This window comes from Centruroides sculpturatus, unplaced genomic scaffold (assembly GCF_000671375.1).
Source record: "Centruroides sculpturatus isolate CEXI.00-Female unplaced genomic scaffold, Cexi_2.0 scaffold1398, whole genome shotgun sequence".
Lineage (NCBI taxonomy): Eukaryota > Metazoa > Arthropoda > Arachnida > Scorpiones > Buthidae > Centruroides > Centruroides sculpturatus.
In genome coordinates this window covers 191371-205874 of record NW_019385517.1, presented here as the reverse complement: position 1 = coordinate 205874, position 14504 = coordinate 191371, and the positions used below count along the sequence as shown (strand labels likewise).

At 35.7% G+C, this 14504-nt stretch overlaps 2 protein-coding genes across 2 annotated transcripts; one reads left to right on the top strand and one right to left on the bottom strand.

Moving 5' to 3' along the window:
- Positions 1–2225: 2225 nt before the first annotated feature.
- Positions 2226–7583, bottom strand: LOC111639723. Its single transcript, XM_023385661.1, has 2 exons — positions 7429–7583; positions 2226–4689 (listed from the first exon to the last, which is right to left on the bottom strand). Exon 2 carries the CDS (start codon positions 4662–4664, stop codon positions 2913–2915), a length of 1752 nt encoding a protein of 583 aa, XP_023241429.1. The 5' UTR covers positions 4665–4689; positions 7429–7583; the 3' UTR covers positions 2226–2912.
- Positions 5115–7256, top strand: LOC111639727. Its single transcript, XM_023385664.1, has one exon. The coding sequence runs from the start codon at positions 5115–5117 to the stop codon at positions 7254–7256; it is 2142 nt and encodes a 713-aa protein (XP_023241432.1).
- Positions 7584–14504: the final 6921 nt, after the last annotated feature.

Genomic DNA, 14504 nt, shown 5'->3' with positions numbered 1-14504 from the left:
TTTTATCTTTTAGGAAATGTAAATAAGAATTTGCTATAGGCCTATTAAATATAGGAAGCAAAAAACAGTAAATTATTACAAAATACCTTTCTCACTTTTTCAAGCAAATTTTCAATTTCAGCTATTTTGAATAGCCTTCCTCAAGTTTAACATAACAAAATAGCTAAAAATATTATTTCATTTAAATTAAAAATTTTCTAGAAAAAATGAGAAAAGTGTTTTGTAATATTATCTAGAAGTTCTAGCTTACAGTACATAGAATTAAAAAGAGTAAATGTTTAATTTTCAGGATTCTGGTTATTTACTGAGATTAACACTTTTTGAAACTAGCTTTTTATCTTCAGATACGAACAGAACATAGAGAATACAGCTATTTAAGTGAAGAACATGTAATGTACTGCACGACACATAAGGTGGGGTTACACAATTTAGGGTTCAAATCAAGTGCCAGACCTGGACTTAATGGGAAGCAAAATATAATAATCCAAAATAACACTTATATAAGTAAAAATCTGCAATAAATATTTGTTAGATTGAACAGTATTATTTATGTATAATCAACAATGATTGTAACAAGAATTAGTAATAAGTATATATTTCAAATATTCCAAAAAAAAGTTGAGATCAATTATATACAAAATTAAAAAATTAATCAAAGAAATTCTTTTTTGTATAAATCAATCAAATCTCCACCAAAATACTTAAGCAGAGAATATGCTTCTTACAAGCTGATCACTTATCAAGGAATGCCAGACAATTTGCTTCGATGAAGGTCACTATTGGGAGCTACCACACCATTGAACGGGTGTGTGATCTTTTATGTCTCTCAGTATAACTCTGTATTGCTCTATTTACATGCCCACACATCACAGGATCAGTCACTGATGTAAATTAGTATCTTTAGATTGTTTATTTTTGAATTTAGCACATTGAGGATTTCTTGGGAGTTTCCATCCTTAAAAAAAGACCCTGAAAAGAAAATAACTAACTAAAAATAGTGCCAAAAACATAAAATAATGATTGGACTTCAACTCCTTACAAACGAACAAAACATGTAAATAAAACATTCTACTGTTCTCCATTTGATGTTTTTTTATTCTCAGTATGTTCTGTTCAATTTGGATCTGAAGATGAAATGCTAAAGTACTGAAATGTTTAATTTTTATACAATTTACAAAAGCCTAATTATTTATTAATGGGTTTTTTATATATATTTATTCGTGTTTAAGATGATCTCACATATAGGATGAGGCATATAGGTTGAAAACATTTGTAAAACAATAAATATTGGTTCTCAAAGACATAAGGTCACAATACAAGATGAGGTGTAACTTTAAAGATCAAAATAAAGAAAATTAGACATACAGTAGAGCATCGATTATCCGAATGTTGATCAACCTAAATGTCACTTAACCGAAAGCTTTCCAGTTGGCAAATTTAAATTTTCACTAGTGCTGTGGCACTGCAGTCTGGCTATGTCTTGGGCTACTCCAATATTATTTTTGTTTGTGTGCGTGTTTTAGCTGGCAGCACCGGCACGACCATGAGAGGGTACTTAAGGATGTGCCAGGATTTGAATGAATTTCAACATGGGATAGGTTAATATATTTTTTCATACATAATCGGTTATCTGAAAAATTGATTTTTTGAATAACCCCAGTCCCCAATTGATTCGGATAATCGATGCTCCGCTGTATTAATACAAATCTAATTTTATTTTGTTTAATCACAACTAAAATATTATCAAATGCATGTAAATGCACACATGTTAAGTTACAGCAATGCAACACTCAGGCGATCTGTCTAGGGGTATGCCTTCTGGGAGGTCTTTTTAAGAGTAACTGGCCCCTATTCAGGTGTTACAGATGTGGAAAAAACCCTGAAAACTCCACATGGCCAGCCTGTCCTGGTGAGGCACGAATCCAAGACCAAACTCCCAGTGTTTAGGGAACAGAACCACTTGGCCACTGGTGGGCCGATTTTGGAATTCAATTCAAAAGTTTTACTTTTCCTAGTGCTATTCATCTTTGCTCCTGATAATACACAAGAGTAACAACCCAGATAAAATAGTTTTTTTTAAATACTAGAGGGCGAGCATTGGGTAAAAAATGCAAATACACGGTTGACAAAAATTACTGCAAAAAATGCAAAGAATCCTTCACTTATGCATATAGGATGATCTAGGTTTTGAAGCGGTGAAAAATAATTAAACACCTCGTCTTATATGCAAGTAAATACAGTATACATTTTACATATGCTACTATGCAAATGCATAAAGTTTCAGTCCTTACTTATGAAATATGAAGCTTAGTACAGTAGACCCCCCTATAATACGGTAGATATGTTCTGTGTTATATGAATTCTGTGTTGTATGAGTCACTTAAATACATAAGCCAATCATAGCAGGCATGTGTGCAGTTTAGCAGCTATGGTTGTTTGAAAGGTTTTCTTCCATAAAATTAATCAATTCTAGACTAATTTGGACAAAAAATTAACACACGTAAACTGGAAAGATATACTACACACAACACTTAACACCTCAATACTACTTCCAGCAGTCAAAAGATTTTAATATTCTAACGTTTTCGGCCGTCTTTTAGAGGCCCTCTTCAGGATGAAACATTAAAAAACAGTTCTATCTTTTGAAGGATTCTAATAATCGAATACAGCTGTGTTCCGAACTTTTAAATATTTAAACGATGCGTAAGATATAAAAATCGTTACGCTTACAAGACAAAAAATTATTTTAAAATAACGCTATACATAAATTATTATTGTAGAGTTGTGAAAATTAGCGCTATGTAAACACTGCTATACATTAAATATTATTAAATAGTTGTGAAAATTAGCGTGATGTAAACGCTCTGATTTCTTATACATAGCAGAAAGATTAAAAATAATTAAACTTCCGATTATTGTTGTGCCTTGTGGCAATGTAAATAATATTTCCACGATTGTGGAATCGGAATATAATCGGAGTTAATGCAGCTTCCCTTTATGGTTTCTCTATAAATCTCAATAGCCTCCAACGAGCGTAAGTCGTGTCGGTCAAAGGCCCTATGTAAAAGAGTAGCCTCATCCCAACATGGGGAAACCCCGGGCTCGGTAGCATACCGTGCTAGAGCCGTATTATACTTCTGCTTCGACACATCATATTTGTGGTCCCGTATCCTAGCCTCCAGGGATCTGTATGTGGATCCAATGTATGTTATCCGACGATTGAAACGTTCGTCATTCAAAGGTATACGGTACACCCCCGGCGCTTTTTTGTCATCGGACTTGTCCTTAGCATTAGATAAAAGTCGGAAAATATTCTGCTTTCTCTTATATGTTAAGCGCACATTCACTTCCTTAGCGATTTTACTAAAAATTCGATGAAGGGATGGTTCGTAAGGTACAATCACCCGTTTTTGCTGTGTATCAATAGTCCCCGTGTTGGTGGTAGTTATTGTAGATTGCTGCATGGTAGAAAGCCTGTCTATTAATGACTGTTGGAACCCATGTGTCGATGCTGTACGTTTGATGTTTTTCAGTTCTCTGTAAGTATCGGAAGTTTCAGAGCAGTGGGAATAAGCCCTTGAGACTAGGGCCCTAAAAGCTGATACCTTATACGTCCACGGGTCCGCTGAGTTACGAGGTATAAAGAGAGGACAGTATGTTGGTTTGCGGTAAATGGTCGTGGTTATATTATTATTCGCTGTGTTAATCTGGACATCTAAGTAGTTAACTTCTGTGCGACTTTCTTGGTCTAACTTTAGAGTTAAGCCGTAGGCGTTTTTGTTAAAGGCTTCTAACACTTTCTCTATATCAGGTTTGGTTTTCCAAATAATCAAAATATCATCCACATACCGCATGTAGCTAAGGATATTGGATTGAAAGCTTAGTAAGACCTTTTCTTCTAATTTTCGTACGACGAGTTCGCATAGATCCCCAGAGACTGGGCTACCCATTGGTACGCCTCTTTTTTGGATGTACGTTTGACCATCAAAGTAAAAAAAGGAGGAATAGCAGATTAGATGTGTAAGCTCTAGTATTTGTGAATGGAATCTCTGGCTGTCAGTTGTTGTAGTGAGAAAGAAATCCCTTAGCTCACAAAAACATGGTTCCAATCGAATGGAAGGGAACATCGATACAAAATCGAATACAGTAAGATATTCGTTCCCATTTAACTTTAACTTGTGGAGTTTGGCGAGTAGTGCGTTGGAATCGGACACAGTCAAGCCGTATGAGTTAAGATGATTTTGCAATAAGTGATGTATACGTTTCTCCAATATGAAAGTGGGAGATCTGGCTTTATCGATCACAGGTCTTAATTTATGCCCGGGTTTGTGTGTTTTGGCAAAAGCGAAAAGGCGGGGGGTGTCAGGGGAGCTAACTACCGCATTTTGAAGGCCTAAGATTGTGGCAAGGCCAGTGCGCGTGAATCTACCGACACGACTTTGCAGCCTCGTTGTGTATGAGGTGTCAGCTGGTTGACATTGTGTGTCAACTATATATTGATGTAATGCGCTGACATATGTTGCCCTTAGCATGATGACGACTGCCTTGCTTTTGTCAGACTTGACCATTGTGATGTTATTAGATTGGAGCCATTTCTTACTGCGTTTGACGTAACTCCAGAACTTGTGTACTTCGGGTTCCGGCCTGTAACTTTCAACTGCCATCAACGCCTTCCATCGAAGATAGTCCTTGCGGGTGTCCGGAAACTCAATATTTGCTCTGGAAAGTAATTTCTCTATGCTGGGAATGAAGGAAAACGGGTTTGCTGCAGCCGACTGAGGCACGAACATAGGACCAAATTCGAACGCCTTGCGGAAGTAATCTGGAGGAGATATGCTGTCCCAACAAGTTATAACGTTATTGAACTGAGGTTTAGGACATCGCTTTTGTATTTTTAATATCCAGCTGAGCTTTTTATCATATTTACGTTGTAAGTTACGCTGGACACTTGCTTCTAGATCGATTACTCTAGAGTTCACATGTTGCAGGATGGTAAAATCTTGTCTATAAATGTTCTCCTCAAGATTGATGAGTTGTTTCAATTTATAGTACATAAGGCGTCTGGTGCTTCTAATAGCTTTTCTGAGGCATAAAGCACCAGCACCAGACGCCTTATGTACTATAAATTGAAACAACTCATCAATCTTGAGGAGAACATTTATAGACAAGATTTTACCATCCTGCAACATGTGAACTCTAGAGTAATCGATCTAGAAGCAAGTGTCCAGCGTAACTTACAACGTAAATATGATAAAAAGCTCAGCTGGATATTAAAAATACAAAAGCGATGTCCTAAACCTCAGTTCAATAACGTTATAACTTGTTGGGACAGCATATCTCCTCCAGATTACTTCCGCAAGGCGTTCGAATTTGGTCCTATGTTCGTGCCTCAGTCGGCTGCAGCAAACCCGTTTTCCTTCATTCCCAGCATAGAGAAATTACTTTCCAGAGCAAATATTGAGTTTCCGGACACCCGCAAGGACTATCTTCGATGGAAGGCGTTGATGGCAGTTGAAAGTTACAGGCCGGAACCCGAAGTACACAAGTTCTGGAGTTACGTCAAACGCAGTAAGAAATGGCTCCAATCTAATAACATCACAATGGTCAAGTCTGACAAAAGCAAGGCAGTCGTCATCATGCTAAGGGCAACATATGTCAGCGCATTACATCAATATATAGTTGACACACAATGTCAACCAGCTGACACCTCATACACAACGAGGCTGCAAAGTCGTGTCGGTAGATTCACGCGCACTGGCCTTGCCACAATCTTAGGCCTTCAAAATGCGGTAGTTAGCTCCCCTGACACCCCCCGCCTTTTCGCTTTTGCCAAAACACACAAACCCGGGCATAAATTAAGACCTGTGATCGATAAAGCCAGATCTCCCACTTTCATATTGGAGAAACGTATACATCACTTATTGCAAAATCATCTTAACTCATACGGCTTGACTGTGTCCGATTCCAACGCACTACTCGCCAAACTCCACAAGTTAAAGTTAAATGGGAACGAATATCTTACTGTATTCGATTTTGTATCGATGTTCCCTTCCATTCGATTGGAACCATGTTTTTGTGAGCTAAGGGATTTCTTTCTCACTACAACAACTGACAGCCAGAGATTCCATTCACAAATACTAGAGCTTACACATCTAATCTGCTATTCCTCCTTTTTTTACTTTGATGGTCAAACGTACATCCAAAAAAGAGGCGTACCAATGGGTAGCCCAGTCTCTGGGGATCTATGCGAACTCGTCGTACGAAAATTAGAAGAAAAGGTCTTACTAAGCTTTCAATCCAATATCCTTAGCTACATGCGGTATGTGGATGATATTTTGATTATTTGGAAAACCAAACCTGATATAGAGAAAGTGTTAGAAGCCTTTAACAAAAACGCCTACGGCTTAACTCTAAAGTTAGACCAAGAAAGTCGCACAGAAGTTAACTACTTAGATGTCCAGATTAACACAGCGAATAATAATATAACCACGACCATTTACCGCAAACCAACATACTGTCCTCTCTTTATACCTCGTAACTCAGCGGACCCGTGGACGTATAAGGTATCAGCTTTTAGGGCCCTAGTCTCAAGGGCTTATTCCCACTGCTCTGAAACTTCCGATACTTACAGAGAACTGAAAAACATCAAACGTACAGCATCGACACATGGGTTCCAACAGTCATTAATAGACAGGCTTTCTACCATGCAGCAATCTACAATAACTACCACCAACACGGGGACTATTGATACACAGCAAAAACGGGTGATTGTACCTTACGAACCATCCCTTCATCGAATTTTTAGTAAAATCGCTAAGGAAGTGAATGTGCGCTTAACATATAAGAGAAAGCAGAATATTTTCCGACTTTTATCTAATGCTAAGGACAAGTCCGATGACAAAAAAGCGCCGGGGGTGTACCGTATACCTTTGAATGACGAACGTTTCAATCGTCGGATAACATACATTGGATCCACATACAGATCCCTGGAGGCTAGGATACGGGACCACAAATATGATGTGTCGAAGCAGAAGTATAATACGGCTCTAGCACGGTATGCTACCGAGCCCGGGGTTTCCCCATGTTGGGATGAGGCTACTCTTTTACATAGGGCCTTTGACCGACACGACTTACGCTCGTTGGAGGCTATTGAGATTTATAGAGAAACCATAAAGGGAAGCTGCATTAACTCCGATTATATTCCGATTCCACAATCGTGGAAATATTATTTACATTGCCACAAGGCACAACAATAATCGGAAGTTTAATTATTTTTAATCTTTCTGCTATGTATAAGAAATCAGAGCGTTTACATCACGCTAATTTTCACAACTATTTAATAATATTTAATGTATAGCAGTGTTTACATAGCGCTAATTTTCACAACTCTACAATAATAATTTATGTATAGCGTTATTTTAAAATAATTTTTTGTCTTGTAAGCGTAACGATTTTTATATCTTACGCATCGTTTAAATATTTAAAAGTTCGGAACACAGCTGTATTCGATTATTAGAATCCTTCAAAAGATAGAACTGTTTTTTAATGTTTCATCCTGAAGAGGGCCTCTAAAAGACGGCCGAAAACGTTTAGAATATTAAAATCTTTTGACTGCTGGAAGTAGTATTGAGGTGTTAAGTGTTGTGTCTAGACTAATTTGACTCAACATTTCCAAATCACTTATAATTTTTTGGGAATAATTCATATAAACTATGCTATAAACAAAATAATTGTAGGATTACTTACTGAGTGAGCACCATTTGAAGACGCCATTGCTTAAGCTTGTTTTTGTCGCAGAGCGGCTCATCAAACAGCGTGTGCATGTTTCCTGATAAGTTATTTTTCTGCAAAAAATTTGCTGAACTTTAGAGACATCATTAATATAAATATAATTTTTATGGCCATTAAATAATAAATGGTTTTAGTAGATCTGCTGCTTGTTTAAACTCAGAGGTTTGTGCAGTGTCTGCTATTGGTCCAGATTCGACCAGGGTTGGTCGAATCTGGATGCAGCAGATCTACTAAAACCAATGGTTTTAGTAGATCTGCTGCTTGTTTAAACTCAGAGGTTTGTGCAGTGTCTGCTATTGGTCCAGATTCGACCAGGGTTGGTCGAATCTGGACCAANTGCTGAACTTTAGAGACATCATTAATATAAATATAATTTTTATGGCCATTAAATAATCAATGGTTTTAGTAGATCTGCTGCTTGTTTAAACTCAGAGGTTTGTGCAGTGTCTGCTATTGGTCCAGATTCGACCAGGGTTGGTCGAATCTGGACCAATAGCACAAGTCGGCCATGTCAATATGTCTCATTCTTTTACCATGTTATATGAGCCTCTTTTAGCGCGTTATACGAACACGATCACAATTTTTCCGCCATGTTGTACGAATTCATCTTATATGAACTCGTGTTATAGGGGGGTCTACTGTATTTATATGGGAGTGATTAGTCACGAAAACAATAGATTTTTTCCAAAAATATAATATATTGGTGAAAGTAAAAATTGAGAGTTTAATCAACATTATATTACAAAATTTTGGTATAAATTTGACAAATATAGCTACAATAGACCTGATGAGAAAATTTTCTGAAAAATATCAAAAGACTAAATGATTATCAGAAGGGAAATGAATTTGATATGTTACAACTTGAATGCTCAAAATTAAAAGGAGCAGATCCTCAAATGGTGTTAGAAAAACAAAATCTTTATTTGGAATACTTTATTCCAACATCTCAAGGAGTGATCAAGGTCTGTAAAAACACCTTAGTGTCATTTACCAGACACACAAAATGAAGAATAGCATTCATTGAGAAATATTTTGCTGAGTATCATGTTACAAAACCAGAAAGTCAAGGATGATCCAGAAAAGAGATGACAGAAGTGAATGATCATATAAGCTGTTTCAAGTGCATCATATCCCATTATGCAAGTAGTAGTTCAGTCCTTTGTTTACCTTTCCTGATACACTTAAGAAAATGCATGATCTTTTTGTTCACGTACATGGAAAAATCTTCAGCTAAAAGTATTATAAAAGCATATTTGTTGGTTGCTTTAATCTGATATTTGGATTGCCAAAAAAAAAAGATGTTTGTTTTGATTGCATTTATGTGAATTTGAAGTTTGCCTGACAATATCAAAAGCGCTCAGCAACTAAATAAATAGAAACAAAACACCTTTTTTGCCAAGAAATAAATATAATTTTAAAAAAACAAACGTTTTCAGCCTAGTTAATAAGCCATCTTCAGGTCGAAAAATATGTTCTATTCATGGAACATTTACGTTCCATTTTTTGACCTGAAGATGGCCTATTAACTAGGCTGAAAACGTTTGTTTTTTAAAATTATATTTATTTCTCAGCAAAAAAGGTGTTTTGTTTCTATTTGTTTGCCTGACAATTGATACTGAGTTGAAAACCTGAGCAACAAAAAAAAACTGATCCACAACCAACATAGCAACTGTTTTTCCAGCTTCTTTGTATTGCTCCTAGGGGTGACAAAATGATTTTAATCTTTGACATGATTACCAAAAATACTGATTTTTGGAAAAGCATACTATGCAAGGCGGTTGTGGTTTCATACTTTTGGGATTTTGTTGCACAAAGGAAAGCATTCCAAGCAGGATCAATAAATGTCCTACACCTGGAATGAGAACAAAGCAGGGAAAGGTGCTAACAAAATATCAAGCTGCATATCTGGTTTTTTGGCTGAAGTCGTTACTTCAGATATGAAGATTGTCATGCTTTTCAGCAATGTCTGTGGTCCTGAGAATCACAACTATATTATTATTACAGCATTGTAGATGATAGCTAATTCTTTTGCATTAGTGTTTATCCATTACAGTCCAATCAGGAGTCACACCTTTATTCCTGTTGACAGAGCTTTTGGACTTGTCATGAAGGATCTTTAAATTATCAGGACTATCATGAGTCCTGATAGTTTAAAGATCCTTGAAGACAAATGAAAATTTGTTTGTAGAGGTAAAGACTGCACAGGTTGTGATCTGTTCTGTTTCTGCAGAATCATGTTTCTTCAGTTCTGCAGAAACAGAACAGATCACAACCTGTGCAGTCTTTACCTCTACAGACAGATTTTCATAATGAAAGATTTTAAGAAAGCAGCCAATAAAACACTGAAAAAGAAGTAAGACTTCAAAATCTTACTTCTGGACATGGATGATTCAGATCACAGACAAAGATGTTGGCTGTAGGATGACATACATGGATTGATATGATATTTAACAAATGGATAGGGATCCATGCTAAAATTCAGATCTGCCACAGACTGCCATGGCACAAAGTGAAAGCACATTAGGAGGAGTCTGATCTTGCTCAGATATGTTGCAGAACCAGACTTTTATAGAAATGCACTAAAACATGTTAAAAAAATTATTATTAGACTAACAAAATTTTAGCAGGATTTGGATTTTTAGGTAAAACTAATGTTTTCTTTATTAGTGGTAAAAATGAAGATAAATATGATCATCCATTAACCGATTTTTGACTAAGGCCAATCTGCTAGATTATCAGGCTATAATGTAACTACTATTTAATAATTAAATATTTAGTAATTTTGTCTAGTGATAAGTGTTAGATGCCATCTCTTGATAAATTTAATTAATAATTGTAAATAAATTAATTTATTATTACATTTCTCTAGAGATAATGTGAGGTAGATCATACTTAAAGTTAGAATGGAAGAGAAATGCTGAATCACTGAATCATATGTGGGTGTGATAGGCACCAAGTCAGACTCAACAGTTACAAAAATATCATCCTGATTTATTTATACATAAAAATGTGGCTTACAACAATACTATTAGGAGTTGAATTCCTATGGATCCTTTGTTCCTCTTGTTGAAGTTGAGAAATCCAGTAGAGGTATTTGTGTTAACTACCCTGGGGTAATGTTGTCAGCAGTCCTCAGAGGAGTGAAATCTGTTGTTTAGTGCAGGGGTCTTCAACCTGAGTTCCGCGGAACCCTAGAGTTCCCTAGAATGTTGACAGGGGTTCCGCAAGTGATCACTATTTGCTCAGCCAAAACGCACGTAAAATGGAAATTATCTATACAAGGAATTTTTTATGTNTAGGCCTATTAAATATAGGAAGCAAAAAACAGTAAATTACAAAATACCTTTCTCACTTTTTCGAGCAAATTTTCAATTTCAGCTATTTTGAATAACCTTCCTCAAGTTAACAAAATAGCTAAAAATATTATTTCATTTAAATTAAAAATTTTCTAGAAAAAATGAGAAAAGTGTTTTGTAATATTATCTAGAAGTTCTAGCTTACAGTACATAGAATTAAAAAGAGTAAATGTTTAATTTTCAGGATTCTGGTTATTTACTGAGATTAACACTTTTTGAAACTAGCTTTTTGTCTTCAGATACGAACAGAACATAGAGAATACAGCTATTTAAGTGAAGAACATGTAATGTACTGCACGACACATAAGGTGGGGTTACACAATTTAGGGTTCAAATCAAGTGCCAGACCTGGACTTAATGGGAAACAAAATATAATAATCCAAAATAACACTTATATAAGTAAAAATCTGCAATAAATATTTGTTAGATTGAACAGTATTATTTATGTATAATCAACAATGATTGTAACAAGAATTAGTAATAAGTATATATTTCAAATATTCCAAAAAAAAGTTGAGATCAATTATATACAAAATTAAAAAATTAATCAAAGAAATTCTTTTTTGTATAAATCAATCAAATCTCCACCAAAATACTTAAGCAGAGAATATGCTTCTTACAAGCTGATCACTTATCAAGGAATGCCAGACAATTTGCTTCGATGAAGGTCACTGTTGGGAGCTACCCCACCCTTTTGCGGGTGTGTGTTCTTTTTTGTCTCTCAGTATAACTCTGTATTGCTCTATTTACATGCCCACACATCACAGGATCAGTCACTGATGTAAATTAGTATCTTTAGATTGTTTATTTTTGAATTTAGCACATTGAGGATTTCTTGGGAGTTTCCATCCTTAAAAAAAGACCCTGAAAAGAAAATAACTAACTAAAAATAGTGCCAAAAACATAAAATAATGATTGGACTTCAACTCCTTACAAACGAACAAAACATGTAAATAAAACATTCTACTGTTCTCCATTTGATGTTTTTTTATTCTCAGTATGTTCTGTTCAATTTGGATCTGAAGATGAAATGCTAAAGTACTGAAATGTTTAATTTTTATACAATTTACAAAAGCCTAATTATTTATTAATGGGTTTTTTATATATATTTATTCGTGTTTAAGATGATCTCACATATAGGATGAGGCATATAGGTTGAAAACATTTGTAAAACAATAAATATTGGTTCTCAAAGACATAAGGTCACAATACAAGATGAGGTGTAACTTTAAAGATCAAAATAAAGAAAATTAGACATACAGTAGAGCATCGATTATCCGAATGTTGATCAACCTAAATGTCACTTAACCGAAAGCTTTCCAGTTGGCAAATTTAAATTTTCACTAGTGCTGTGGCACTGCAGTCTGGCTATGTCTTGGGCTACTCCAATATTATTTTTGTTTGTGTGCGTGTTTTAGCTGGCAGCACCGGCACGACCATGAGAGGGTACTTAAGGATGTGCCAGGATTTGAATGAATTTCAACATGGGATAGGTTAATATATTTTTTCATACATAATCGGTTATCTGAAAAATTGATTTTTTGAATAACCCCAGTCCCCAATTGATTCGGATAATCGATGCTCCGCTGTATTAATACAAATCTAATTTTATTTTGTTTAATCACAACTAAAATATTATCAAATGCATGTAAATGCACACATGTTAAGTTACAGCAATGCAACACTCAGGCGATCTGTCTAGGGGTATGCCTTCTGGGAGGTCTTTTTAAGAGTAACTGGCCCCTATTCAGGTGTTACAGATGTGGAAAAAACCCTGAAAACTCCACATGGCCAGCCTGTCCTGGTGAGGCACGAATCCAAGACCAAACTCCCAGTGTTTAGGGAACAGAACCACTTGGCCACTGGTGGGCCGATTTTGGAATTCAATTCAAAAGTTTTACTTTTCCTAGTGCTATTCATCTTTGCTCCTGATAATACACAAGAGTAACAACCCAGATAAAATAGTTTTTTTTAAATACTAGAGGGCGAGCATTGGGTAAAAAATGCAAATACACGGTTGACAAAAATTACTGCAAAAAATGCAAAGAATCCTTCACTTATGCATATAGGATGATCTAGGTTTTGAAGCGGTGAAAAATAATTAAACACCTCGTCTTATATGCAAGTAAATACAGTATACATTTTACATATGCTACTATGCAAATGCATAAAGTTTCAGTCCTTACTTATGAAATATGAAGCTTAGTACAGTAGACCCCCCTATAATACGGTAGATATGTTCTGTGTTATATGAATTCTGTGTTGTATGAGTCACTTAAATACATAAGCCAATCATAGCAGGCATGTGTGCAGTTTAGCAGCTATGGTTGTTTGAAAGGTTTTCTTCCATAAAATTAATCAATTCTAGACTAATTTGGACAAAAAATTAACACACGTAAACTGGAAAGATATACTACACACAACACTTAACACCTCAATACTACTTCCAGCAGTCAAAAGATTTTAATATTCTAACGTTTTCGGCCGTCTTTTAGAGGCCCTCTTCAGGATGAAACATTAAAAAACAGTTCTATCTTTTGAAGGATTCTAATAATCGAATACAGCTGTGTTCCGAACTTTTAAATATTTAAACGATGCGTAAGATATAAAAATCGTTACGCTTACAAGACAAAAAATTATTTTAAAATAACGCTATACATAAATTATTATTGTAGAGTTGTGAAAATTAGCGCTATGTAAACACTGCTATACATTAAATATTATTAAATAGTTGTGAAAATTAGCGTGATGTAAACGCTCTGATTTCTTATACATAGCAGAAAGATTAAAAATAATTAAACTTCCGATTATTGTTGTGCCTTGTGGCAATGTAAATAATATTTCCACGATTGTGGAATCGGAATATAATCGGAGTTAATGCAGCTTCCCTTTATGGTTTCTCTATAAATCTCAATAGCCTCCAACGAGCGTAAGTCGTGTCGGTCAAAGGCCCTATGTAAAAGAGTAGCCTCATCCCAACATGGGGAAACCCCGGGCTCGGTAGCATACCGTGCTAGAGCCGTATTATACTTCTGCTTCGACACATCATATTTGTGGTCCCGTATCCTAGCCTCCAGGGATCTGTATGTGGATCCAATGTATGTTATCCGACGATTGAAACGTTCGTCATTCAAAGGTATACGGTACACCCCCGGCGCTTTTTTGTCATCGGACTTGTCCTTAGCATTAGATAAAAGTCGGAAAATATTCTGCTTTCTCTTATATGTTAAGCGCACATTCACTTCCTTAGCGATTTTACTAAAAATTCGATGAAGGGATGGTTCGTAAGGTACAATCACCCGTTTTTGCTGTGTATCAATAGTCCCCGTGTTGGTGGTAGTTATTGTAGATTGCTGC